The 26,415-nt window shown below is 37.4% G+C and overlaps 1 protein-coding gene across 1 annotated transcript in view; it reads right to left on the bottom strand.

Annotated features, from left to right (window-relative positions):
- Positions 1-2,218: 2,218 nt before the first annotated feature.
- Positions 2,219-26,415, bottom strand: part of cftr (CF transmembrane conductance regulator) — an 85,511-nt gene continuing 61,314 nt past the window's right edge. The window contains exons 17-27 of the mRNA XM_069903891.1: positions 25,579-25,844; positions 18,795-18,874; positions 16,102-16,252; positions 14,940-15,167; positions 14,098-14,198; positions 12,810-13,046; positions 9,465-9,620; positions 8,836-8,925; positions 5,737-5,909; positions 4,746-4,851; positions 2,219-4,094 (exon numbers count right to left, since the gene is read on the bottom strand). Coding sequence (XP_069759992.1) covers positions 3,888-4,094; positions 4,746-4,851; positions 5,737-5,909; positions 8,836-8,925; positions 9,465-9,620; positions 12,810-13,046; positions 14,098-14,198; positions 14,940-15,167; positions 16,102-16,252; positions 18,795-18,874; positions 25,579-25,844 — 1,795 coding nt within the window. The 3' untranslated portion in view covers positions 2,219-3,887. The remainder of the gene's footprint in view (positions 4,095-4,745; positions 4,852-5,736; positions 5,910-8,835; positions 8,926-9,464; positions 9,621-12,809; positions 13,047-14,097; positions 14,199-14,939; positions 15,168-16,101; positions 16,253-18,794; positions 18,875-25,578; positions 25,845-26,415) is intronic.

Genomic DNA, 26,415 nt, shown 5'->3' with positions numbered 1-26,415 from the left:
GGGATTAATCTGATTTTTGGATATTTTTTATGGAAAGAATCTATCATGGTAAGGTATTCCACAAAAGATCCAGAAGGATGTATGGTTTGTGATGGACCATGAAACTTATGGATCATACAAGTAGAAACCAACTTTTTGCTTCTTGTGTGACAGAGTATATATGTTTTTGGGATATAAATTGGGAAAGGTTTGTTAGAGGAGGTCACAAACAAACACTTTAAAACAGGTCTTATTTAAAATACTGGTCAAAGCCCTTGTGGTTCATGCATAAGGAGAGGACTGGCTGTCTAATATTTCACTTAGAATGAGAAACAAAAAGGAACTCCGGTGACCTGAAGGAAAGAGGTTATCATCTGGAGAACCCTGAAGGGGGCAAGTTTCGACAGCAAGACACTGGGAGTGGCTGATTAAAAAGGAATCAGTTGTGGGTGTCCTGGAACAACAAATCTCTCTCTGAAAACCAACAAGAACCTTCCTGAGTGGTAATCATTTACCTTTCATGCACCAAAGCCTGGTGAACTTTATAAATGTTAAATTCTGTGCACAGTATAAGAATTGCCTGCAACCAGTGAACTTGGAAGAATGAGAATGAGATTGGACTGTGAACCAAAGAACTTTTCTGAACTTTCGCACACATTACATGCATGTGCACTTAGAATTAGAAGAGGAGTTAAGTTAGGTTAAATAAGTCAATAGTGATAAGTTAAAGTTTGATTCTGTTTTCATGTTTAAAGATAATTAAAAGCAACTTTTGTATAAGTAATCATTTGTCTTGATGAATATCTATTGCTGCTATGTTTTGGGGTCCTCTGGGCTCGTAACACTTACAAATTTCTATAATAATTTCTATGCAGTCCCAAATTTATGCATTTTATGCTTCAGCATTGGTATTACTGTTGCTAGTTCCTTAAAGTGAATCTATACCTTTTAAAGAGGGTGCTGCTTTTAAGGTCTATGGAAGAATCAGTAACGAATGATCCTGACAATGGTTTTTGAGGTGCATAGAAATCTAGGTGGAAGAGCTATAAAGGGGAATTTTGCATCCTAACACAATGGCAGGAGATTGGTGGTAAAGCTCAATGTCAATCCAGGATAAAAGCAGGGATGTGATACAAGAAGTCAAAGTTTATGCTTTTTCCATATCCTTTTGTATCAGTCGCAGCTCATTCACTATTACCTAGCTATCATGTGTTGCCTTTCACTCATTTAGTCTTGTACTCACATTACAGAATGGGTAGTTATTCACTTATGATGACTGTTCTTCTATGGTATAAATTGACACAAAAACCATGAGAATTATGTTTTGTGCTTTAACCTACTTGGAGGAGACATTCTGTCATTTGGAAAAAGATATTGTTGAGAAATTCCTCTGGTGCATGAGGAATTCCAGTTCGTTTTCATTTGTCAACCTATCCTGATGTCTAAACATCTGAGGCCAAAGTGGTGATGGTTACAGTAACTGCAAGAGAGGGGGCTGTTAATGGGAGAAATGCTAGAAACCCAGTTGGAACATTGTCTTGATTCATCTTCATGCCTTGTTTTTGCCATGTTGTTTTCTGTAGGTTTTTAAATTCAAAATGGTTCCAGAGTGTGGCAACTTTGTGCAATACCCGGACATCTTGTAACATTCAGCTTTTCATTGTCTCTCAGTATATGTCCTATAAACCATAGTTGTAAATCAATCGAAATCTAAATGATGTGTAAACACATTGAAGGGTTTACTTCGCCCACTTAATACAGAAGACGACATTGTGCCATTTTATCATACGAGGTTGCACACTATTCTTCAGAGGACTCAGTGATGAATTTACTGGATCCTATAGAAGGCTGCTGGCTGTATGTCGCTCTGTAAAATCTGTGTTTGCTGTGAAAGTGCATGAAGGAGACTCGCACCTAAAACATGGTATGAATAGAGCTTGGAGCCCATAATTTCTAACATGAACTATCAAAACTCCTCGGTATACTGCATCTAGTAATCGTATCCTTTGCAGAGTAAATTCCCAAAGCTTTTATGCTGTTATTTAATCTCAGCTTCTTTGTATTGAAGTTCAGACTGTCACATGTTACCAGGCCAAATCTCACCATTTTAAAAAAAAATCTAGCTTGAAAATTAGAATGAACAAATAGTTGTAAAGAGTCAAAAATAAGTCAGGTAGTATAGCAAAAGAAATTTTTATTACACAATTTTTGTTTCACATGAACATGAATATTTCATCAATGTGGATCAATTACTTAAACATAAATGTTGCCAAATTCCTTGATCATACAATAACAAAAGAAATTCCAACTAACAAATATTTTCTTGCTTTTGAATTATTTTGTGTTGAGGCTCTAACATGAAGGTAACTTCTAAATTTAATGGAAGAAGTGAGATGTAAAATAATTTATGGGGCTATTTCATTTCCAACCGATATGCTAATTAAAGAATTTTCAATATTTGCAAACAGTTCTTTTAAAATAGTGATCATATATAGGTTTACAGTGCAACAGATTACTTTTGCCCTTTTAAACACAAGCCACACAAGATTATAAATGTTCAAAGATAAAATACAAAAAATATAAAATTACTACTGTTAAAGATTAGTTCAAACTATAATAGTTTTCTCTTCCCAATGAAAGATTTTTGTCTCCCACATGAGAATGTTAGACAGCCACATGGTTTATGATACATTTTACTTCAGTGGAGTAGCATTAAAACAGGAAGTAACCAATACTCCACTTGAGAAGAAAATTGCAAATACTCCTGTACCTAGAAGCTGGTATTGTTATTTTCACCATGCAGAACAAGGTCACCTTCAAGTTGCCCTCTATTTCTTCATGGTCTCTAGGACTAAAATGATTCCAGAAGAAAGCAGGACTTCCAAGGGCAAGAGGTAATGGTAAATAAATGCTGGCTTTGTTCTGATGCACACTCCAAAGTCAACTGCTTAAAAAAAAATATACAATGTATTGGAGAATGCAAATTGTTTATAGATCGGACATAGTGCTAGAGCCTTGGGTTCAATCCTGACCTTGGAGTTTGCACATTTTCCATTTTTAAAGCATACTTCCCACATTCCAAAAAGCATGCAGGTTGAACATTGAACACCATAAATTGCCCCATTATTCAAATCTGGGGGAAATTAATTGGAATGTGGGGAGAATAAAAAATGGAATTAATGCAGGATTGGTGCAAATGGGTAAGTGATGTTGGATCATTGGGCCTCTTTCTATGTTGCATCTCTCCATTATTACTTCAGGTGAAGACAAATTAATTTAATAATCAATGACCAAATTTGAAGACTATAATTTGAATTTTTACATTGAAGTGATTTTTTTTAAACTATTGGGCATGGTTAATAATTTTAAATGTTGACAATGAATAATATTCTGTGTAAAACAACACAAGAACAATACTAATAATTCATCTGTGCTGTAACAAAATTGGGTCCCTATATTTATTTATTTGGAGCAGTTCATAAATGAATATCATAGTGCCCTGTCAGCAAATACTGTGTGTAAATATAAGACACCAAGTTGGGTGCAGTTAGAGTCTTCATTTCCACTCAAAAGCCAAGACTGCCAGTGATGTCACATGACTGGTGAATGAAAAAACATCTGTTGAGGGAGCATTAGAAGAGAGTTGGATTATCATTGTAATTATAATTACTATTACAATAGTTATTTGTTGAGTCGATAAAGTTTGGAAGACTATCTTTTCAGTCAAGGTCCTGTGTAAGTCATATGACTAAGATATAGATTAATTTAAATGTAAATACATAGTTACACAGGATTTGAACAGGACACCTTTATATAACTACCAATTTCAAAGAGCAGTGCAGCGTTTTGTACTGCATTGCAGATTTTCTGCAATTCACTGCTTCACAAGGATTTTATTCGTTGTAGCTTCATAATCTTGTTTCTTGGAGGTCTTCTTCTGCCTCTTCTTGTAAGGCAGTTATTTTTGGTCGAGTTTTCCTTTTGCTTGAATTCCTTCTGTGAGCTGTAAATAGTTTTGTACGGTCCAAATGTCCAAAAACCTGTTTGAAAAGGCTTGCTTCAGTTAGAAGCTTTTGCAGAGCATCAAACTGTTTGACTGAACATCCTTCAATGACCTAAAATAAAATGAAATACATAGTGTTGTTAGTCAAAGTACTGTATGTTCCATTGAGAATATAAAGGTCTAATTTTGAATAAAGATTTGCTTGAAAATGAGCTGTTTCGTATGTGCTTTGGACTGAAAGTCTGATCGAGCAGTTGATCTTTCGCAGCATTTCAGGTGGATTTGTGAATTGGAAGAATGAACATTAAGGGATAAGGATGGATAGGATTGTCAGCCAAATAACAGTTAAATCTTTCAGCAAAATTGTATCTAATTCTATCTTTGTCAATGACCTAAAATCAGGATATACTCACCAGAACAGATTGTGTCTTTGGAAAGAGAGAGGATGGTGATCTTTGTAGTTGAAAAAGTATGAAGATCCCTTGGAAGGGAAAAGAGAGGAGAGAGCAAAGCCATAAGTTTGTGATAGGATGAAAGGCAGATGTGATTTACAACAAAAATGTTAATGTGGCAATGCGAAAGAGAGGCAGAAAAGGGGTAATTTGATGGATATCCTTCAGGTTATGCTTCTATTATTGAGGTATATAATGTTGAAGCCAGATTTCCCTGTTCCTGCCAAAAGCATTGATGTACAAATTACACTCTGCTTCCCATAAGATTGCCATGCCTGGATAATGTAAAGATAATAAACAAAAGGACATACTAGAAATTGCTGGCATTCAAGGAGAGCTTCCACTCTGTGTTCTGAGAGAATAACCGTGCAGTTTGAAAATGTATGTTTAAGAGTCTTCCGTATGATTTGGAATGTTCTGTTGAAAGAAAAATACTTAGATTCCAAGTTATCATTTTTTATCTTGCCTAATATATAACTATTTTTAATATTAAAAGTCCAAGAAGCAATAATTTTTTTCAGCGATTGATCTAATATCAAATAACATTAGAGTCCTTTTAAATCATCATTTTTCCATACGAATGGGAATATAGAATACTCTGGTTTTGAATATCAGTTGTAAAGTTCTACAATGAAATTCAGCAGTTGTCTCTCTCTCGGAAAATATTCTTGAATAATGATTGGAAACATTAAATGCGATACACATATTTGCAGCTGTGAACCGGCCCCACTTGTCACACTTGGCATCGTGGTCCTTCTCTTCTGGTACAGACTGGAAGTACGCATACCGGAACTCACACCACGCTGATGTCAGGGTCACCAATGTAGAGGGTTGTGCATGAATGCAGCAAGAAGAAAGAGACAGCAGGTTGTGAGCTCTTTAAGGACAACTGATTTACTTTGAAGTTCATGCCGCAGCCTTTAAGGTACTCTGCAGCCCTGCCCTCATGCACCGGAAGAGAAGGAACCACAATGCCATCTTTGCCATGGCTGCTCTGCTGACTGCACATGACAAGTGGAGCCAGTTCGCCGCTGCAAATATGTGCGCCACCACAGGAGTTCATTTCCTGAGCAAGCCCTCATCTTGGCCTAATGATGAAATTATTCTCTATTTCCTAACAGCACATGGGGTACCATCACCAAAAAGACTGGTGGTTCAATTAGATGGGTCACCACAACTTTCTCTTGGAGAATTAGAGATGGGCAATAAATGGTGGCACTAACAGTGATGTTTTCATCATCAGAAATGAATAAAAACAGGAATCATTGTATCAAACTGTTCACATTCTGTATGTTGACTTACACAGGGTCCAGATGAGCAGTAGGTTCATCGAGCAAGAGGATTTTTGCCTTGCTGAGAATGGATCGAGCCAAACACACGAGTTGTTTGTGGCCATTGCTGAGAATATAGCCTCCATCCACCAAAACAAAATTAAGATTACCTGGAAATTGTTCAATCATTGATTTCAAGCCAACCTACAGTAATATAATGAGCATCAGTAATGAAATAGGAGAAACTCATTTAAGTTTAAATTGTAACATAAACTAACAATTTCTCATAGAATCTGAATAGATCCTTTTAATTCAAAATGAATTTATGTTTCACTGTTTTCTCTGCCTTCGTTAATGTATAGTTGCCTTCATAAGAAGCGTCTATTAAATCTAATTTAGCTTGCATTTTTGGATAACTGCACAGCATGACAAGAAATGCAATTTTGAGCTTTGTGAATGAGTTTTTTTTGACAAAATTCACCCACTTTTACTGCCAGCATCCAGTGGCAATTTCACATTGATTGTGGGGGAACAGAGTGATAATTTTTAGTGACACTGCATTGCATTATAATAAATCTTTAATCATTATTACGAGCTCCTGTTTTAATAAAATGGGATTAACTCTGTAAAGGATAGTAGAGACAGGAGGGACTGAATGGTCACCGTTAACATTTCAAACAAGTCACAGCCCAGCAATATTTTGATACATTGGAAGACATGAGGAAAGGCTTGTTCCACAATTCAATACATTTACAAAGACATTGTGATTTTTGTAAAGGGAGAACCATTCTGGCTGCTGAAGAGAAAACAGCTTTTGAAAGCAGCTCGTGGCCAGCCGTTTCTGTGAAATTCAGAGCAAAGCATGTTCGTTGTCGTCGATAGATTTAGTGTTAGGATAGTTTAAAAGTTAAGACTATAGTTTAAGAGTTAGAAATCAAATTAGTGTTTCAAAATTAAACACTGTCTGCTTCATTGTCCATTGCTGCTCGTTACACAGTTCATTAAAAAAAATCAGTAAAAGAAATGAATAAGAACACCATCTTCATGGAATGGGTTTTGCCTTCAAGGGCAGTGTCCAGTGTTGACCTTCCACCATTATCAGCAAAACTCACACAAAGTTTATATGGAAAGCTGTTATATAAGAATTCTTTATCCATTTAGTAGTTCAGGCAAATGGACATCCCTGGACTGTGTTAAATTACCTCTTCAAGATCATTTTATTTCATATAATAAATCAGAAAATGTGATATTATTTGAAATTTCTGCCTTAAGGCAGACAAAGATTTACCATTAGCAGAAATTGCCCACCACCATTTACAGCCAGAGTAAGAAAAGCAAAAGAGAGCCACCCCCCCCACCACTACCGAGTCTCTGAATGTCTATGGATTCACCTCTGGTGCTGCTGCAGCCATGCAGCCTCTCACATCCCGGTTCTGGTACCCTTCAGCCAGTCTCCAGCAGTCTGCAGCCTGGTGTGAGTCCCACGACCGCAGTCAACAGCAGCCTGCAGCCCCTGTGGGTCCCTCACTTTGAGTCACCAACAGCACACTGCCTGTGTGTTCTTAAGCCTCGGAGTCTCTCACTGGTTCGCCGCCATGGTCACTGTTCCATGGGCCATCTCCTCTGCTTCTCAAACAGGGGGTGGTCTCCCCATTTTCTGGTGCCCTGCGCCAGTCCTCTGCTTTCCTGGATTTTGCAACCCCTCATGGCCATTATTGATCGTAGGTGCTGCCATTTTGGTCCAGACCCCACGATTGTGGGATTTTAAAATAAACTGCACTCAGCTCTTTTAACAGGCCATTTCAAGTCTGTACAGAGCCGACATCAGTAGGACTGGGCAGTTGGACCCTGTGGGGGAGCACTAAGACTTCAGTCCCCAGGTCTACAGCAGCACTGTTTAATCACTCAGGATAGCAGTAAATATAGCCTCAGTGCTTCAAAGTTAAAGTGAAATATCAGTCAAAATTCTTGTAAAACAATACCATCAATCACTTTGTTAGAAATATACTTTGAAAATAACTGGACTAAACAATAATACTAGAATTTTGAATATTTGGTTGACTTGTAGAGTGCTTACAGTATATTCCCCAGTAAATAATCAAAATAACTGAGAAAATTGAAATACATTTCTCTCTTTAAAGAAATGCATGAGAAAATAAAGAAAAAAATACTGGATAAGGGACTCTTGATGACATTTGGGAACATATTTTCCAGGGTAGAGTCAATTTAACAATAAAAGGCAGGTTATTTATGGCATGACAAAAATCAATCATATTTTAATGATTTAGTTTGAAATTGAATATTCCACTATCACATTTATTCCATTCAAGATAATTAATTATGTATAAACACAAAGCTGGAGAAACTCAGCAGGTCAAACAGTGTCCTTTACATAGCAGAGTTAAAATACATGACTGATGTTTCGGGCTTGAGCCCTTCATCAAGGTATGGAAAATCTCAGTAGGTGTCCAGATAAAAAGGTAAGGATGGGGGGAGCATGGTCACAAAGGCAGGAGGTAGACAAAAGGAGGGAGGGCACAGCGGCGAGCAAGGAGAGGAAAATCGCTGTGCACCTTTGCTCTGTCTGGATGAGTGACAGGGACCTCCCAGTAGCCAACCATTTCAGCTCTGCGTCACACTCGCATGTCTGTCCATGCCCTCATGTACTATCCCATCAAGACCACATGCAAATTGGAGGAAGAACACCTGATTTTCTGTCTGGGCACTCTACACCCGGCTAGTATTAACATCGACTTCTCTTGTTCCTGCAAACCTACTCTCCTTCTCCCCTCCCTTCCCCCAGTCTTCTTTCCCTCAACTCTCCACCCCCTTCCTCTCTATTCACCCAGCCACCCCTCCTCCTCTTGCTTGCTGCTGTGCCCTCCCTCCCTTTGTGACCATGTTTCTCCCTCCACACCTCTGCCTTACGTTTTTATTCAGATGCCTTCTGACATTTTTCCATACCTTGATGAAGGGCTCAAGCCCAAAACATCGATTATGTATTTTATCTTTGCTATAAAAAGGACACCGTTCGACCTGCTGAATTTCTCCAGCATTGTGTTTTTACTTCAACCATGTTTTACATGATGAATTATGTGTCATGTTTAATACAGAGTGATTTATGATGTACCTCTTCAGTGACTTTCCAGATCTCTTCATCAGTCCACTGTTCATATGGATCTAGATTCTTCCGGAAGGTCCCAGAAAACACAAAGACTTTCTATGAGGTGAAATATTAAATGTCAATAGTTTTCTGAAATGCTTTTTGTAGACTTTTCAGTTTTAAAGGATATCATCTTCATATCATCAAACAACACGAAGATAAGAATAGGTTATTTGGTTTATCTTCTCATCCAGCATATAAGAGCACTGCACAGCTATGTTACTGGCCCATTTGCTGTCACTGTTCATCAATAATATTTTTTGTAGATATAAATGCAATGCAATTTGGTAAAAATCCCACAATTAAAGGTGATGCTACAAGAGAATAAAGCGATTCAAGATGAAAATTTCAATAGTTCTCCTTACATAAAACCATTATGTATTACATAGGGAAAATCATTAAAATGTTTAAAGTGAATCCTCCTCTTCTAGCTTTACCTTTGATCCTTACCGCTAGTAGTTTCTCATGCTGAAATGCGTAGGTTATTGTATTGGCATTTGTGACAAAAATCAATGCCATGATTGTTATGGTGCAGAGAGCACTGAAATTGTAGCTTGCCACATATTTGAATGCTGTTCCATGTTTGAAAATATTACCTGTGGGATGACACCAAATGCTTTTCTCCACTTCTGCAGAGAGACTGAATGCCAGGAAATCCCATCAATCTGTATTTCCCCTTCAGTAGACAGGAGACGCAAAAAGGCAGAAAGTAATGTGCTTTTCCCAGCACCTGTCCGTCCCAGCAGACCAACCTATTGTGTTCAGAGCACAGTATTTATGTAGTAGCAAAATTAAACTGGCTGAATGCCAGGAGGCTGGGGCTCAAGTAGGATAGAGGAGAAGTTGGAGGCTAATAGTGTATTGAGACCAAGTGTAATGGAGAGGATAGAGAGCAGAACAGCAAAGTGAGAGGAACGGCATGGTTGGCGTCGAGGCAGCACAGTTGGAATAGTGGTTAGCACAGTGCCTTTACAATGCCAGCGATTGGGACTGGGTTTGAATCCCGCGCTGTCTGTAAGGGGTTCGTACATTTTCCCCAGGGGCTCTGGTTTCCTCCTACCCTTTAAAAACCGAGTCGTATGTTAATGGGGTGTAATTTGGGCAACACGAACTCATAAGGCTTGATACTGTGTTAATTAAAAAATTTTTAAACTTTAAATTGAATTTAGATCAATGAAAGATGCATAACAGGTAAAGCAGACAAATACAGGAAGAGGATTGGCTCAGGAGCCTGGGATATTGCACCCTAACAGATACATGGATACCAATGCTATAAGCTTGATAGAGGGGCAGGTTAAAGTGGAGGGAAAGTGGCATTTTTGATAGGGGAAGATGCAACAATGATGGTTAGAAGATCATCTAGTGAAGCTATATATGGTAGATCTTCGAAACAAGAAGAAATTATCACTATGACGGGGGTGTATCATAAGTCCCCAAATAATCAGTAAGAATTGAAAGAGTAGATGTGTAGGGAAATTGCAGATAGCTGTTAAAATGATAGGTTGGTATTACAGGGAGAATTTAACTTGCATGCAACCATTGTACAAAGGGCTTGATGGGGTGGAATTTGTTAAGTATGTCCAAGAGAGCTTCCTCAATCTAGATATTGCTGGTCCTACTAGAGAGGAAACAACACTGAACTCCGCTTAGGGAAGAGATAGGGTATGATTGAAGAGATGGTGGGGGAGCACTTTGGGCCAGTGGCCGTAACTCCATGTGCTTTAAAACAGTTATGGAGAAAGAAGGGAGTGATCCACAAGTTAATGTCCTAAATTGGGGGAAAGCTGATTTTAGTGCAAGTTCTGCAAGAACTTGCAGAAAATGATGGAACCCTATATTCCTGTTGGGGATGAAGGGCAAGTCTGTGAATTTTGAGGAACCTTGATTGATGAGATCTATTGACTCTTTGGTCAGTAAATTATCTTGTGTCAGATAGAAGAAGATAGGATCAAGTGAATTCCTTGATGCAAAGGAGTATGCTTAAATAAGAAAATCAGGAGGGCAAAAAAGGACATGAGACGGAGTGGACAGGCAGGATAAAGAAGAAATCCAAGAGATTCTAAGGTATATTAAAAAAAAAGGGTGGCGAGGGAGAGAATCGTCCCATTAAAAGATCAACATGGGTAGCTTTGTGTGAAGCCATAGGAGATGGGTGGAATTTTGAATGAATACTTCTCATCAGTATTTACTGTGGAGTAAATCATGGAAGCCAAGGAATTGGTGAGTGAACCATAGAACTACCAGGGAGGTCTGGGCACACTTGGAATGTATTAAAGTGGACAAATCCCCAGGACCTGATAAAGTGCATCCTCACACTTAAGGAAGAAATTGTGGAGGCCCTTGCTGTGATATTTTCATTATTGGTCTCGGGTGAACTGCTGAAAGATGGAAAGGTGGCTTATGTGCCATTATTTGAAAGGGCAGCAATGACAGACCAGTGAACTTGATGTTAGTGGTTGGAAAATTGTTGAGAGGAGATTCTGGGAGAGATTTGGATAGGCAGGGACACATTGCAGGTAGTCACCATGGATTCATGCGTGGCTGATCACGTCTCAGGAATCTGATGGTGTTTTTTAAAGAGGTGACCATGAGGGTTGATGAAGACAGGGCAGTGGATGTTGTATATGTGAAGGAACCTTGACAAGGTCTCACATGGCATGTTAATCTGGATGGTTATTTCTAAGGTGAGCTGCTCCTTTGAATTTAAACCTGGTTTAATGGAAGAAGGCAAAGGATATTAGTGGATGATGTTTTTCTGAATGGAGACCTGTATTTTGTGGTGTGCCATAGGGCTCAGTACTGGGGCCACAGCTATTTGTCATCTATATTATGACTTGGATGGCAATGTAGATAAGTTGATTAGTAAATTTATGGATGACACCAAAATTTGTGTTCAGTGAGGAAGGATATCCAAGTTTCAAGTAGGAACTAGATGAATTGAGTAAGTGATGCAGTAACTGGAATTTAACTCTGACATGTGTGAGCTATTGAGCTTCAGAAGGTCAAACCAGGCCGCCTGAGGAGTAAAGAGACCTGGGGTGGGAGGTACAGATGCCTAGTTCCTTGAAAGTAGTCATTCATTTGGATAAGGTAGTGGAGGTGGTATTTGGCCTGTTGGCCTTCACTGGGCAGGATAAAAGTACAAAAGTTGGGAACTCATGATTGAACTGTATGAGACTTTGGTGAGATTACACTTAATTGGAAGAGTCCAGAGGAGATTCACCAGGATGTTGTCAGGACTGATGGGGTTCAGTTACAGGGAGAGGTTGGATAAAGCTGGAGCTATTCTCCAGAGCAAAGGATGCTGAGGGTGATATTTAAAGGTTCACAAAATCAGCTAAAAGTCTTAAAGAATCTTTGGGAAGTTTGTTGGTTCCGGTCTATTCAAATGAATTTGGCATTCAGTTTGAGTGTTTGGAGTGAAACCAGAGATTGCAGAAAATGTAATTAGTCCTGCACAGAAGGATAAATGCTAGATGGACATCAATTTATAAAAGTCTGGGGAATTACTTGAACTGTGATATAGGCCTAACATTGAAAGAATATGCATGATGCATACGACATCTAAAATGCCTAGTTTCTGGAAATAGTATAAAAATCTAATTAGTTTTATTTACAATTTGGCATCCTATCTTCCTAAACATCTTTACAGAATTCATGTTAAGTAATTTTACAAATGTAGAAAAGTATTTAAAAAGTGCAAACCTAGAAAATTGAAGTCTAGTGCATTGGAGCAGATGTGTCGACAGGTAGTCCCCGACTTACGACCATAATTGGGGATGACGGGTTGGTTGTAACTCGGGGACCTGGGCTACCACCGGGAATGGGGACCACTGTATACAGTATTTTTAATACAAAATATGTATTTGTACATAATAAAGATTTTTTAAAAATTCCAACTCACATCGGTTGGAAGTTGAGGACTGCCTGAACTGTCTTACCCTTTGTCCTGCATTTACCGAGAAGGAAAGGTCCTGCAGTATTGCATGTCCATCATGAGTATACTTGGCTGTGAGATTGTTCACCATCATTTGACCTCCAGATGGCCATTCATTGTTTAGATGTTTGTTCTCAATCACAAGTGTATCCAATGGGCTCTTGGCATCATGTTGGTTCTTGTTCTCAGATCCTTCTGGGGCGATGTCAATGTATTTAAAAACACGACTTACAGATCGCATCTAGAGGCAAGAACATTAATGCAGGCCATGAGAGGTGCTCAAGATTAAAGGAACAATCAATTTAATGGTTCTCAGCTGTGGTTGAATGCAGTTTATACTTGCAAAACTTCAGTTTACCCAAATTCAATGAATAAACAAATACTACATTTTGAGGATATATTAACGTCAGTTTTACACTGATTACAAACAGGAATCTAATGTCAGAATAAAGATTAAACAAATATCAATTCTTATAATCTATTTGAAAAATAAAGAATTATAGTTATTCCCACAAAAGGCTGAATGTTCTTGACTTTGAACGTCTCAGGTGGAACTTGCAGTATGTACAGTTATGAAGTAATTTTTATTGTAAAATATGTCATGTGATACCAACAGGAGTAGTGTAGTACTGTTCATTTTAATGCCTATTCTAGTGTCTTCATGTGTTTTACAGAATCCTCTCTTAATTTTTTCCATAATCTTTGATGGGGGAGGAATTTGCTGGGAATAGGAACAATTCCAGGTTTGAGCTTCAACAATTTCACTATGTAGCTGCCACTAAATTTTCTTTCCCACAGGAACATGGATATTTTAAATTTCCAGGCGCTCTTCAGCATTGATTCCTCAATGGAGAGGGTTTAGTCTTGGCTGATGTGTTCAGGTAGTCCTCAACTTACGTCCACCCGCACATATGAACACATTTTCTTAAAAACTATACATCTGCTGAGATTCTTCATCAAAGTTTAATTTTTTGAAATTTTTTTGGAAAAATTGCTTTAATACCTCATTGTGAATCCAACTTACGACTAAACCAAGTTATGACCGATCCTTCGATCCCAATTATGGTCGTAAGTTGAGGACTACCAGTATAATGTTTCATTTTTAACCATCTTCTAAAAATAGGACCTCTGAATACATGTTCCTGCTGTGTATTCATGTGTATTTTAGATCTTCAGCTGGACCAGAATCCAGTTTTTCCATAGAATATTTTCAATGAATGATCAGACCTGTCATTGGATTGCAGAAGAAAAAATGCATTAAAAAATTAAAACCCATGGTGAATATTGTTTACCAGACTATCCACATCTATGCTTGAATTGACAGCCCATTGCAGAGTGCTCATGATGTTCATAGCTAACGTAAGGATAATTCCAACTTTTCCTTCCCCGACATCTAAAGAAAACAAATGTAAATTTCACTATCAAATCTTCAGTCAAGCCTTCTACTATCTCCTTGTTTGACTGTATTTTTTTTCTGAATATATTTAATTTTGTCATACAGGAATGAAAAGCCAGATGGCCCCTTCCTTTGAGCTGTCATGTACATGAGAATGTTGTTAATGCATTGGCGTTTAACATATAAATGATATATTTAACAGTTCAAATAATCAATTTAAGTGGACAAATTTGCAATATATACAAAACCATATTGTAAAATTTCTAATTCTCTTTAGTATTTTAGTTCAGAGAGATTGTTCCTGAATATCCTGAGTAAAACAACCGAAACAGCTAGTGAGTCATAATTGGGCTATCTTGATGATGCAGCAGGCTCATTCATCCATCCACTCAGTTCAAGGACACTGGCCAAATTTTTTTCATATGCACTCTTAATAACCCAATCTCACTAAACATTCACGGTCTTTTCCTGGATATTTGCACACAGACAGTGGAGCAGCACAGATCTACAAGGTTGTAGTAAAATATTCTAGGCCTGGGAAGGAGGAATTTTTATATTACCATTCCCATTGAGTATTAGTTTCTCATAACATGTATTACCGTTGATTCTGTGCTCTAACTATATAAGCATATTAAAGTTGCATTGCATCAATTACGGTCCGTGGATTCTGATGAGAACATTAACCAATAATTACCCCTTGATGCTGCTTCTGCTTTCTCTATTATCTTGCCAACTTACTGTGTGTTGCTATGGAGATGAAAGTAACTGCACTAAAGAAGAGGACAAATACAATGTCAATCCTCATCTGGAACCAACGGAGTGTTGAGAGGTAGAGAAACCAGTTTGCGGTATGGAGGTTCAAAGCCTTGTGAAAAAGTGTTTCAAAGTAAGACTGTCGGCCAAACGCTCTTACTGTCCACAGTCCTCTTAATGAAGTGATGAGGTGGCTGAAAATAGGACTGCGAGCTATAACCAAAAGGAAATAAATACAAATATTGTTATTAATCTGATTTCCAGTTCTGTTCACAGCAAAGACTATGGTGCAGAATTCGCCAACAATAAAATGACATCTCGCAGGTAATTCTGAGTGATTAAACTTCATAACCAATATGGAGACTAATTAGTTAAATGTGGTTAAATGGCAGGATTGCTTTGTACTGCTATCTTTTAATAGACCTCAGTCTGCACATAGGCACCAGATTGAAGGATAACCAAGGGAAGATGGTGACACATTTGGCTCACCATCATGCCATTCACTACATTTCTCATCAATATTTCTATTGTACTTTTTCAAGAGTGGCTCAAGGAAGATCCAGTGAAGTTGACAGTCAAACTGTGAATGAGGAGATGATATTTAGAATTTCTCTGATCTGATTCTGATCTCTGCGCACTCCTTTGAAGAAATTGAATTATGAATGGCCATGAGCCTGGGTATTTTACTTTCATTTAAACTCAAAATATAAATGTCATCACAGCGTGTGTGTTGTCACCCTGAATTTCCCACAATGCAATTAACCAATTTGAGTAATTTCATCTGACATATAAAGGTTTGATCATTTCTATCCTAATCAGGATGTTGTATATGGCCAAAATACGAGTTTGAGGTAATAGTCATCCAATAATATAGCTGTACTGTGTCTCTGAATGATCTATGACTAACTGAGGTAATGGAAGAAGGAGATTTCAGCATGAGCCAGAGTGGGAGGAAGATGAACATCATAAGACTCCATGGAGGCATTCTGGACCTCTGAAAGTTTTGTTAATATGTTAATTTTTGGACATAAGGTGTCCTAACAGTACCTTGAGCAAGAAACAGGACAAAGTCCTCAACGTGTGGGCTATTTTGGGCTACTGAGCAAGGTACAGTTAAGAGATCTGTATCTGTTCTCTCTATGCATACCTTCAGATTCCAACTGTTTCAGCTGCTGTGATGTGCGGAGGAAGTAAGCCCTCAACATTATGAAAATAAATGCCACCGGAATCACAGCCAGTAGAGTGTATGGTTGCAAAACTGATACCACACTGATGGCACCCACAACGATGAGTATCAACTGTAAATGGAATGCAAAATTAGTAAATTGCGTTTCATTGATTAAAACTAACATCATACAAATAATGGATACATGGTTAGGATTTTAAATTCTTTGGTGGTCCGAAGAGACAATATTGTCCAAGTTCAAAGGATAGAGTAACCAACATCTCTAGTGCTGCTGCCCTTGGCCAGAGTGAACCTAGGATTGATTAAAGGGATGCCCTGACCAATGCTTGCTTCTTTCCCAGAAGTTTATTTGGTTCTTCACAGATTCACTCCTTAAAATTGTGGATGGATGACATTAAAATGAAGTTCGTGTGCTCCAATTCCAGGGAACACTGTGGATATTCTTATTTATTCAAGGGAGGTGAGCAGTCCCATAAGGAAAATGTTTGACAATCATCTCTAAGTATCCTTGAGAAGATTCAGGACCTTGCACTGCACCAGTCTTTGTATTGTAGTGTTGGGTGTTTGCTTGAAGTTCCAGGATTTTGCATCATTAACAATTTAGGAAAAATATTACATATTTTCAAGTTAGTAATATTCAGGGGAACTTGCATGCATGAAGATGGATACCCATGTTCTAAATAAGCAAAGATTTAGGTGAACTGAAAGAGTATTCAGGAATATATGACAAAACATAACTATTATTTCATCCTTATTTATCAGATCCATGGTAATCTCTCTGTTTTCAAGAAAACATTCAGATTAAAGAAAAGTTTTGTTTTATTAACATGTTATCTTGACTGGTATTGTACATTATTTTAGAGCCTGTAGCCACTTTCATTCCTACATCTGATTCCTCCTCGGTGCCAATTTTCATGCACTATTTTTATTTATTTTTGTAAGGTGGTTTATATAAATGTTTGCTCTGTGATGCTGTGGCAAAACAATGTATTTCATGATTTGTTAATGCCCAATAGAAAGTCCAGTAAATTTCAAGGTTCCCATGGTAATTCAGAAGTCCAAATCTAGTGGTTGAGATCTCCAGCCATCTCTCATCTGTGGTTTGTGGCTGGGTCTCGATGGATCCTGCACCAGCTTAGAGCCACGAAGGATACGGGTGGTACAGTTAGCGTAGAGGTTAGAGCAACGCCGCCATAGCACCAGTGACCCGGATTCGAATCTGGCGCTGTCTGTAAAGGGTTTGTACTTTCTCCCCGTGTCTGCATGGTTTCCTTCGGGTGCTCGGATTTCCTTTCAAAAAAATGTAATGGCAGTTATAGGGTAATTGGGTGGCAGAGAACCTGTTAACATGCTACATGTTTAAAAAAATAATGAGTCCGTTAGCCCAGAGATTTCAACAGGAATCATAAAATTGCAGGGAAGAAATGCATGGAAAAGTGAATTTAAAAAGAAAATGTGGCTTGCTAAATGTTTTAATTACCAATTTAATGAATTTTAATTTTTATCATTATTAATCATTAAAAACCCAGAAATTTCAGGAACTTTTGTGTATTTTCAGGGCTGTCAAAGGCTCCCAGAAAAAAATTATTTGCTCAGTCTGGCAACCTATTTCTTCCATTACATCTCACCTCTCTGCATCCAAATGAGGCAAGTTTAGGAGTGTAGAGATTATAAGTGTTAAAGGGTGTAGGGCCAGTGAAATCTGGACACAGTTGTCTAGATTTGAATAGTTTGCCTGCACAGAGAAAATACATTCTTAATATTAGGCAAAATTTGCCACAGCAATCACAGTGCAAACATTTGTATGAACCACCTTACAAAAATAAATAAAATAGTGCACGAAAAATCAAAGTAAGGCAGTGCCTTTGGTTCATTGATTATTCAGAAATCTCATGGCAGCGGGGAAGAAGCTGTCCCTGTACTGCTGAGTGCTCGTCTTCAGGCTCCTGTACCCTTCTCCCAATGGTAGCAGAGTGACGAGGGAGGGCATGGCCTGGGTGGTGGGGGTCCTTTAGGATGGAGGCTGCTTTCTTAAGACACCAGCTCTTGTAGATGTCCTCGATGGAGTGAAGTCTTGTGCCTGTGATGTCGCAGGCCAAGATAACAACCCTCTGGAATTTTTCTTGTCCTGAGTGTTGGCACCTCCGTACCAGACAGTGATGCAATCAGCCAGAATGATCCCCGTGGTACACATGTGGAAGATTTTGCGAGTCTTTGGTGACGTACTGAATCTCTTCAAACACCTTGCAAAGTGAAGATATGTTTTTTAAAAAAGTGAAAAATGAAGATAAATATCTGTGAATTTTCCAGCAGTTTGGTACAGAGAACATTTAAACCTGTTAATGTGCATGTGGCGATATATTTTAAAAATTCTTTGTGGACTTAAAGTGGTTAAAGAATTTGCTAAATTGCTCCAAAGGACAGTTAAGTATAAGCCAACAGTATGGGACAAATTTTACTTTTTTTTTAACCCAAGTTTAAATTAAAAAATTGCTATTGAGGATTTGAACTCACTTTATTCAGAACTCTAGATTATTTGTCAAGTAGCTTCACTGGACAGACGACGTACATTTTAAATACTGAAACCAATTCCACACAAATAAATTTAGACAAATAAATAAAGAATTAGAAAATCTCATTTGAAATTCTCTGACCTGCACAAAGTCAAAGGCAGTGAGAGGCAGCATATCATCTATAACAGCAGTGTCTTTGATGAATCGGTTTAGGATTCTGCCTGAAAATTTAAATAAATACAGAGTTTCTGAAAAATCCATGCATCACAAGTAAAATTTATGATTATATTGAACTAAGGTTAACCAAATGTTGTTTTCAAATGCCATGGCAGTACATAGATATTTATCAAACAACACAATGGGAGGTGTAAATCTATTTAGCTCATGAGGAAACTACTGTTGCAAATGCTTTCATGGCACCAAATGTTTCTAGATCAATTCCAAATGTGATATCAGATCAGCTGTCCTAGTGGAAAGGATACTTCACACTTTATACAGATGTTACATTGTCCCAACATTTACATCTCCACGAGGGGAAAAACAGGAACTAATTTATGCAAACAAAAATGAAAGGATTACTACTAATCAATATTTGATGGTGTTAGTTATGGCAGAAAAGTTCCACAGAGGAAGCTCAGAGTTCCCCGTTTTTCTTCAAATGGTGCTAAAGAGACTCAGTTGAGTGGGCAAACAACATGGGAATTTAATGTTTAATGTGAAAAGGCAGCATGTACAAATTGGCAGCATTTCTCCAATGCAGAATTCACTTTGTTTTGTGTTAATATCTGCAATGTAGCATGAATCAACTATATTTACATTTCCATAATATTCTACACAGTGAAAATGCATAAATGCCTATATCCAAAGAAGTTTATTTGCAAGGCAGTATACTTGCAGTGATTAAATTCTGATCTCAGGAGCTGTCCATGTGGCGTTGCACATTCTCCCATGGCCTTGATCTGATTATCTCATTTTCTATCATGTCCACAGAGAGGTGCTGATTGATTAATTGGTATTTGTATATTGTGTCTTAGTGTTGGAACATGGTTATAGAACCAAAATGGAGGATGTAATGATAATGTGCTAGCGATCCTCCTGACCACTATAGGGAATCGAAAACTAGTTTTTTGGAGCTCGGTTGGATACAAGATGAATGCCTCCACACAGTTGTGTGGGAACTTTAATAAAAGTTTAGTTGATTTAAAAGAACCCAAGCTTTTTATTTCAATAGAAAGAAACATCACGTGGTGCCAGGAGTGAGAATCAGTCAATAGCAACATGGAAATGGAAAGTGTGAAGATCCTGATGCTGTAAATTGGACTGGAAATATCAATCATGAGTGGAGGCTGTTCAAACAAAGATTCATGCTGTATTTGCAAGCCATTGGACGATAGAAAACCTGATGCATGGAAGATGGCACTGCTATTTACCATGGTGGGACATCAAGTATGAGAGGTTTTCAATACATTTGATTTTGTTGAAGCACAAGATTAGGGCAAGTTCAACAAGGTTATCGAGATGTTTGATGAACACTGTTTACCAAAGAGAAATGAAATGCTCAAGAAGTTTGTGTTTCACACATGCATGTAGCTGTAGGCAGAGAATTTTGATACTTTTTTTTAACAGACTTGAAATTAAAAGCAAGAACATGCAATTTTGGATCACTGGAGCATTCAATGATCTGTGATTAAATTTTGTTTGGGATTATTGATAAGAAAGTGAAAGAGAGGTGTCTGCAAGAGACAGAACTTATCTTAGCTGGAGTTGTGAAGATATGCCACATCAGTGATTTAGCTCTGCAGCATGCAATAAAGTTCAGTGATCGTCCAAAGGCCAGTGAAATCAAAGGCATAGCCATAGCCACAGTGTGTATCCACACACAAACAAATAACGAGATATAGGAAACACAAAAAGATGGAGAGACATTCAATTGCAAACAACATGGCACTCAACATGCTCCAAAATGATGCTCAGCCTATAAAATAGACTGTAATAAGTACAAAGCGCAGAATCATTATACAAAGCAATATTTTTCCAAAGGGAAACAAAACAGAGGTGAAACTATACATACTATAGAAGAAACTGCTCTCATTGATACACTTTTTGTTGGCATGGGAGTGCAGGAAGATTATAAGTCAACTGACACTGAATAGTCAAACGTGAACAGAGTCGAGCAGAACAAGTGGACTGTGTCATTGCATACAAAAGGAGAAAATATTCCTTTCAAGATAGACACAGGGGCAAAGGTCATACATCCATGCATGCCTACAATGGACAGAGCATTGACACAGATATCTACACAGATAGAGCCGAATTATCATTCCTCAATCACAGAGATAAGAGATGCTGAAAAGGGTGCACGAGGGGAACCTTGGAATGGAAAAATGCAAGAGAAGAGCCAGACCTACTGTTTATTGGCCAGGGATAAATGCTAACATTGACAGGATGGTTTCCAGCTGTGAGATCTGTTGGAAACATCATGTAAAGTAGACAAAGGAACCCATGATAATAACTGACATACCAGAACCATGGCAGAAAGTTGGGACTGATCTGTTCCACATGGATGCAAAGAATTACTTGCTGGTTATTGATTACAGAACCATCCAGAGATTGGGCTGCTTCCTGATATGTCTGCTTCTTGTGTGATCAAATGTATGAATTGATCTTTGTAAGACATGGAATTCCTCAAATTGTCTACAGTGACAATGGACCATGCCTCAGCTGAAGATAATTCTAGAACTTTGCAGAAGAGTATGATTTTTGACATGACTTCAAGTCCTCAGCATCCACAATCAAATGGTAAAGGAGAGAAAGGAATTCACATGGTTAACCAGTTGCTCAAGAAAGCACTGGACAGTCACTCAGATTGGTATCTAGCCCTATTACAGAGCTTTGCAACTTAAACATGAGCTTCTGATGGGACATACACTACGCACCACACTTCCCTACTCTGCAGACCCAAACAAGAACAGAGATGTTGAAGATGTCAAATGCAAACAAAAGCATCTGCAATGGAGGCAAAAAGCAAACTATGACAAGTCAGCAAGAAGCTTAGGGCCCCTGACACAACATGACACAGTGAGACTCAGAGATTCCAACACTTGGGACAGAAAGGCCACTGTTCTGCAGGAAGTGAATCCAAGATCCTACACTGTCAGAACAGAGGATGGGTTGAATCAAAAGAGCCTGCTGAAAACACAAGAGACACTGTAGGAATAGACAAATGCAGAATATCCAGCCTGCAGAGCAACAGAGGAAGCACCACCAGTATTAGACAGTAATGGACCAGCAGAGCTGACACAAGCATCTGTGCTAAGAAGATCCACATGTATTATCAAAGCACCTGACAGACTGAATCTCTAAAGGAAAAGAACTACATACTTAAAAAGTTTGTGCTGCTGATGTTTGTGTTGAACTTTAAATTGAAATGAATACAGTATTAGTGTGTCATGTTAGATTATACATTTCAAGGAAAGGAGACGGAGCGATAGAGTGCTAGAGTGCTAGTGATCTTCCTGACCTCTAGAGGGAATCACTCGGTTTGATTCAAGATGTATGCCTCCTCATGGTTGTGTATGTACTTCAGCTAATAAAGTATAGTTGTTTTAGAATAACCCAAGTTTATTTATTACAATAAAAAGAGGAGTTGATGGACATATGGGAGAATTTGTTTTCATGCTCCAAGGAAAATAGGAGAGCAGTAATATAACTGATAGGATAACCATGAGTAAAAGGCCTGATTGTCTATTTCTGCATCATAATGCAGTAAAAACCCTAGTATTCAGCACCTATGGGGATGCTGGACAAGTGAATTATGATCATTGAAATGGCGTACTGCGTGGATTGGTGAACTAACTGCTATGGGGTGCCAATTTTAAAATTTCATTATTTTAACATTTATTTTCCATGATTTGTTTTGCTGGTTGCTTGAATTCTGAATAATGGGGAATTTACTGTAACTATAATTTGCAAGTACATTAACCTATTTACATGTTGTGATTGAATTTCCCTCAAGCTAAATAAATTTACATCTTCCATTGATTCCATTGGTATTAAGTTGAAATGGGTCAGAACTCCATGAGCAAGTGTTTACAGACTTGCCTCGTTTTTAGCAGAGATAATTTAATCTACATTCACACCTTGGATTTTGTCATCAGTTTCACACTGTGCTGTGTTTCAGATCTCCCACTTGTTTGAGTTTGCCTAGTCAGATAGTGAACCAAAATAGATGCGGATCCTTTAAAGAGAAATTCTCCAATGTGCTTGCATGAAATACTGACCAGGAAAGCACCCCCCTCCACCCCCCCAAAAAATAAATGTAAAAATTATTTTGTATTAGTGCTATGGTGGCGTTTTAATTTGTTTGTTCAGCTCCAGAAGCCAAATTCAGATGAATAAGGCTCCAGGACATTTTTAATCTCTTTTTCTTCAGATCTGAAGATGTAAACCCCATCGTGCAGAGATGTTCAGTATTTCCACATTAAATTGGCCGTGGTATTTTATGCTGAATTTTCAATGCCCCAAGTACATTTGCTCATGAGACTGACTTAGCTGCTCCAGCCGCCATTGGATGATACAACTTTGATTGCATTCTGTTCCATGAGGTTTGTGAACAATGCAGATGGCCATCGATAGAAATGATTTTAGTTATGGATCTGTGGTCTTTCAAAATATAACCTTTCTTTTGGCAACTAAAATGGTTGGCTGTTCTAAACAGATAATAATGTGGTGGAGTGGTAGCTTTTGTAATAAAAGCAACTGATTGACCTAAGATTGTAGACTGTAAATTATACTTGGAGGGTCATTACTTTCAGCTTTCTTGAATGCTATTTCCTTGGACACAGCAATTTCACATGCATATGTAATAAAATCAAACAGACTATATTTGAGAAAAAGAATGTCAGTTTTTGCTTGATATACTGATGACAGTACCATCAGCAGTTTTGTGCATTTAATTTGAATTGCAAATGTTGGGATTTGTGTACTTAGAATCTGAATTTGTTTAATTGATCATCAATACACAAACCCATCTCAAGATGAGATCTAAAAAGTTGTCAACATTGCAGTGCATGGATGGGTTGTTTAATGACACAATGTACTGATTTTCTCATCTGGTTTCTTGGCACAATGTATAACTTTTACCTATTTCTAATGGTTTCTCTAGTTTCAGTACAAGTTTGATAAATATTCATGATAATAATCAGATATGTTTAGTCCAGTCCTAGTCAAGAATATTGTTTTTTGTTTGCATATGTATCACATTATTTTAGGATAAATGAGCTGAATGTTTCTCAGCCACTATCACTCATACCAGGGCTTCTGAGTTAGCCAGCCAAAATTATTCTGTTTCTTTTCTACAATGAAGGATTTAAACTCATCCATTCAGACCTTATGCTGGCTCTCACACACATACAGATACAGAGAGAGCAACGTGTTAATGCTTAAGTAATCATTTAAAGGTATGTTTTACCTGTGTCTGTGAGAGAAATTCAAACACAAGTGATAGACTTCTCTACAGAAAAGGAATTTTGAAATACAAATAATTTTCCTTTGAAGGCAAGACTTTGCTATGTAATCCTATAATAGAAAAGCTGTGTTTGATTGATGTACGATTCCCAGTGTTTCATCTTCCAATATACAGTATAGTTTTAAATCAAAATTAAATCAACACTATTCAACTTTTTGTCATCCAGAAATGAGTTTAGCTAATAAAGTATAGTTGTTTTAAAAGAACCCAATTTTATTTATTATAATAAAAAGAAGAGTTGATGGACATATGGGAGAATTCGAAATGGGTCAGAACTCCATGAGCAAGTGTTTACAGACTTGCCTCGTTTATTCAGTATTCATTTGTTCAGATTTACTACAAAATGTAAAAGATAATCTCTTTCATTTAGAATTGGATTACTCAGCATCTTATCAAAAGGGCTGCTTTGAGAAATTATTTCAAAATGCTAGGCTGTCTTCTTCAGTATAATTCTGTGCAGCTACTATTATATATGGAAGGCCTTTGCTCACATGTTTGCATGAATTACATGTTTCCAATCCCTTTGATTATTTCAGATTCAAGAAAAGTAGAACATTTATTTATATAGACTAGGCATCCTATGTCAAGTCGCCATCTGTTAAATTATGCAATTTAATTTTGAATGCACTTTCTTTCTGAATTGATTTCAAAACCATTGGCTTTAACTTTATTCCTGCAATTAGACTGAAGAGGAGTCAAAGCCAATCTTGCAAGTCAGTTTGACTCTTACATCTTGTCATAAATTAATTAAACTGTAAATTTTACATTTAATTTACCTGCCTTCAAGACGTTGAAAGATTTATCTGATATGCATAGAGTGATAAAGCACAACTAAATCACACAAATTATAAAATTATCTCCATCAAATCAAAATAGTCAATTCCTTAATTACTAGATTATCCAGTTAAAAGGTTTGCACCTTAATCTTTAACAATTTTCTCTAAAATTATTGCTTTCACCAGTTCATTATTTTTATGCCAAATTAATGCCATTTTTGACTATTCTTGCTTCATTCAAGTGTCCGTAATACTATTACAGTAGTCTCTAGTAACAACAGTTGTGAAATGTCCATCAGTAGATCACTGAAATGTTCTCAAAGAACAATTGATAAGATAATGTTAAATAATTCAAAAATCAATGATGCCTGGATCAATTTGCAAGGAAAACAGTGCACTGATTATAATTCACTGAGTTGAAAATAATATGGGATTTAACACACTAAAGTCTTTTATACACTGTACAATTCTAATAGAAACATAAATGAAGGTTAGACTTCCAGCGATATCAACTTTTCAAATCTAAGGAATTCTTCCCAATGTTTTTGCACAGAGATCTGACTCATGAAATTAGCATCCAAAATCATGGTTGTAATGATATAACATTGCATTATGTTATTACCTGCTTTCATCTTGTTGAATGCAGTCATGGGAGCTTGGAGAACTGAGTGTAGCATTTGTTTATGTAGGTCCTTGGAGATGGTAACAAGAGTATGAACCAAAGGCAGTCCTCGAATCACACCAAGTGCAAGGAAGCTGTCTGAAAGTCCCACATAAATGTAGAATATGTAATAATATCCACCATTGGTAATAAATTTAGAAAATATAGATATGTTGAAGAGGTTGATTGAAGTGTCATTAGTTAGTGTTCCAGGATCTTCTGCTAATCTGAAATTATCAAACAGACTACATTTGAGAAAAAAAAGTATCATCTTTTGTTGACAGGCTGATTACAGTATCTAATAGTTTGAATTGATGTTAAATTTTAAAAAGTCCCTGAGTACTATCTTGTTTTATTCCATGTAAACATTATTGCTAAGTTGGTACATTTGGGGAGTTAATGCTATTGAATGTGGATTTTTAGTTCAAGAAGCAATGTGAAAGTGCTCAACAATTCATAATTTACTGATGATTCCTAAATGATCATTAATTATTCAGCAAGATAAAGAAGTTTCAACTTTGTCCTTGAAATAAAATATAATTTGAAATATAGTTTTAATATTTCAAATTTTATCATTGGAAATAAAATCTTTCAATAGGTATTTTAAAGTCAAGGCAGCAGATTACAATGCACTAAGGAATAGTAGAATTACACAGTATTTCACACAAGTTTGACAGTACATTACTAACAAATGCTCTACAAGTTTTAATGTTGACCTTCTGTAAATCTCCTTAGTTGGCATAATTAAGATTTCTCGGTGTGAATAAGCTTCTTTAATTGGGAATCTCACCTCAAAAG

This window comes from Narcine bancroftii, chromosome 11 (genome assembly GCF_036971445.1).
Source record: "Narcine bancroftii isolate sNarBan1 chromosome 11, sNarBan1.hap1, whole genome shotgun sequence".
NCBI lineage: Eukaryota > Metazoa > Chordata > Chondrichthyes > Torpediniformes > Narcinidae > Narcine > Narcine bancroftii.
This window is presented reverse-complemented; position numbering and strand designations above follow the sequence as displayed.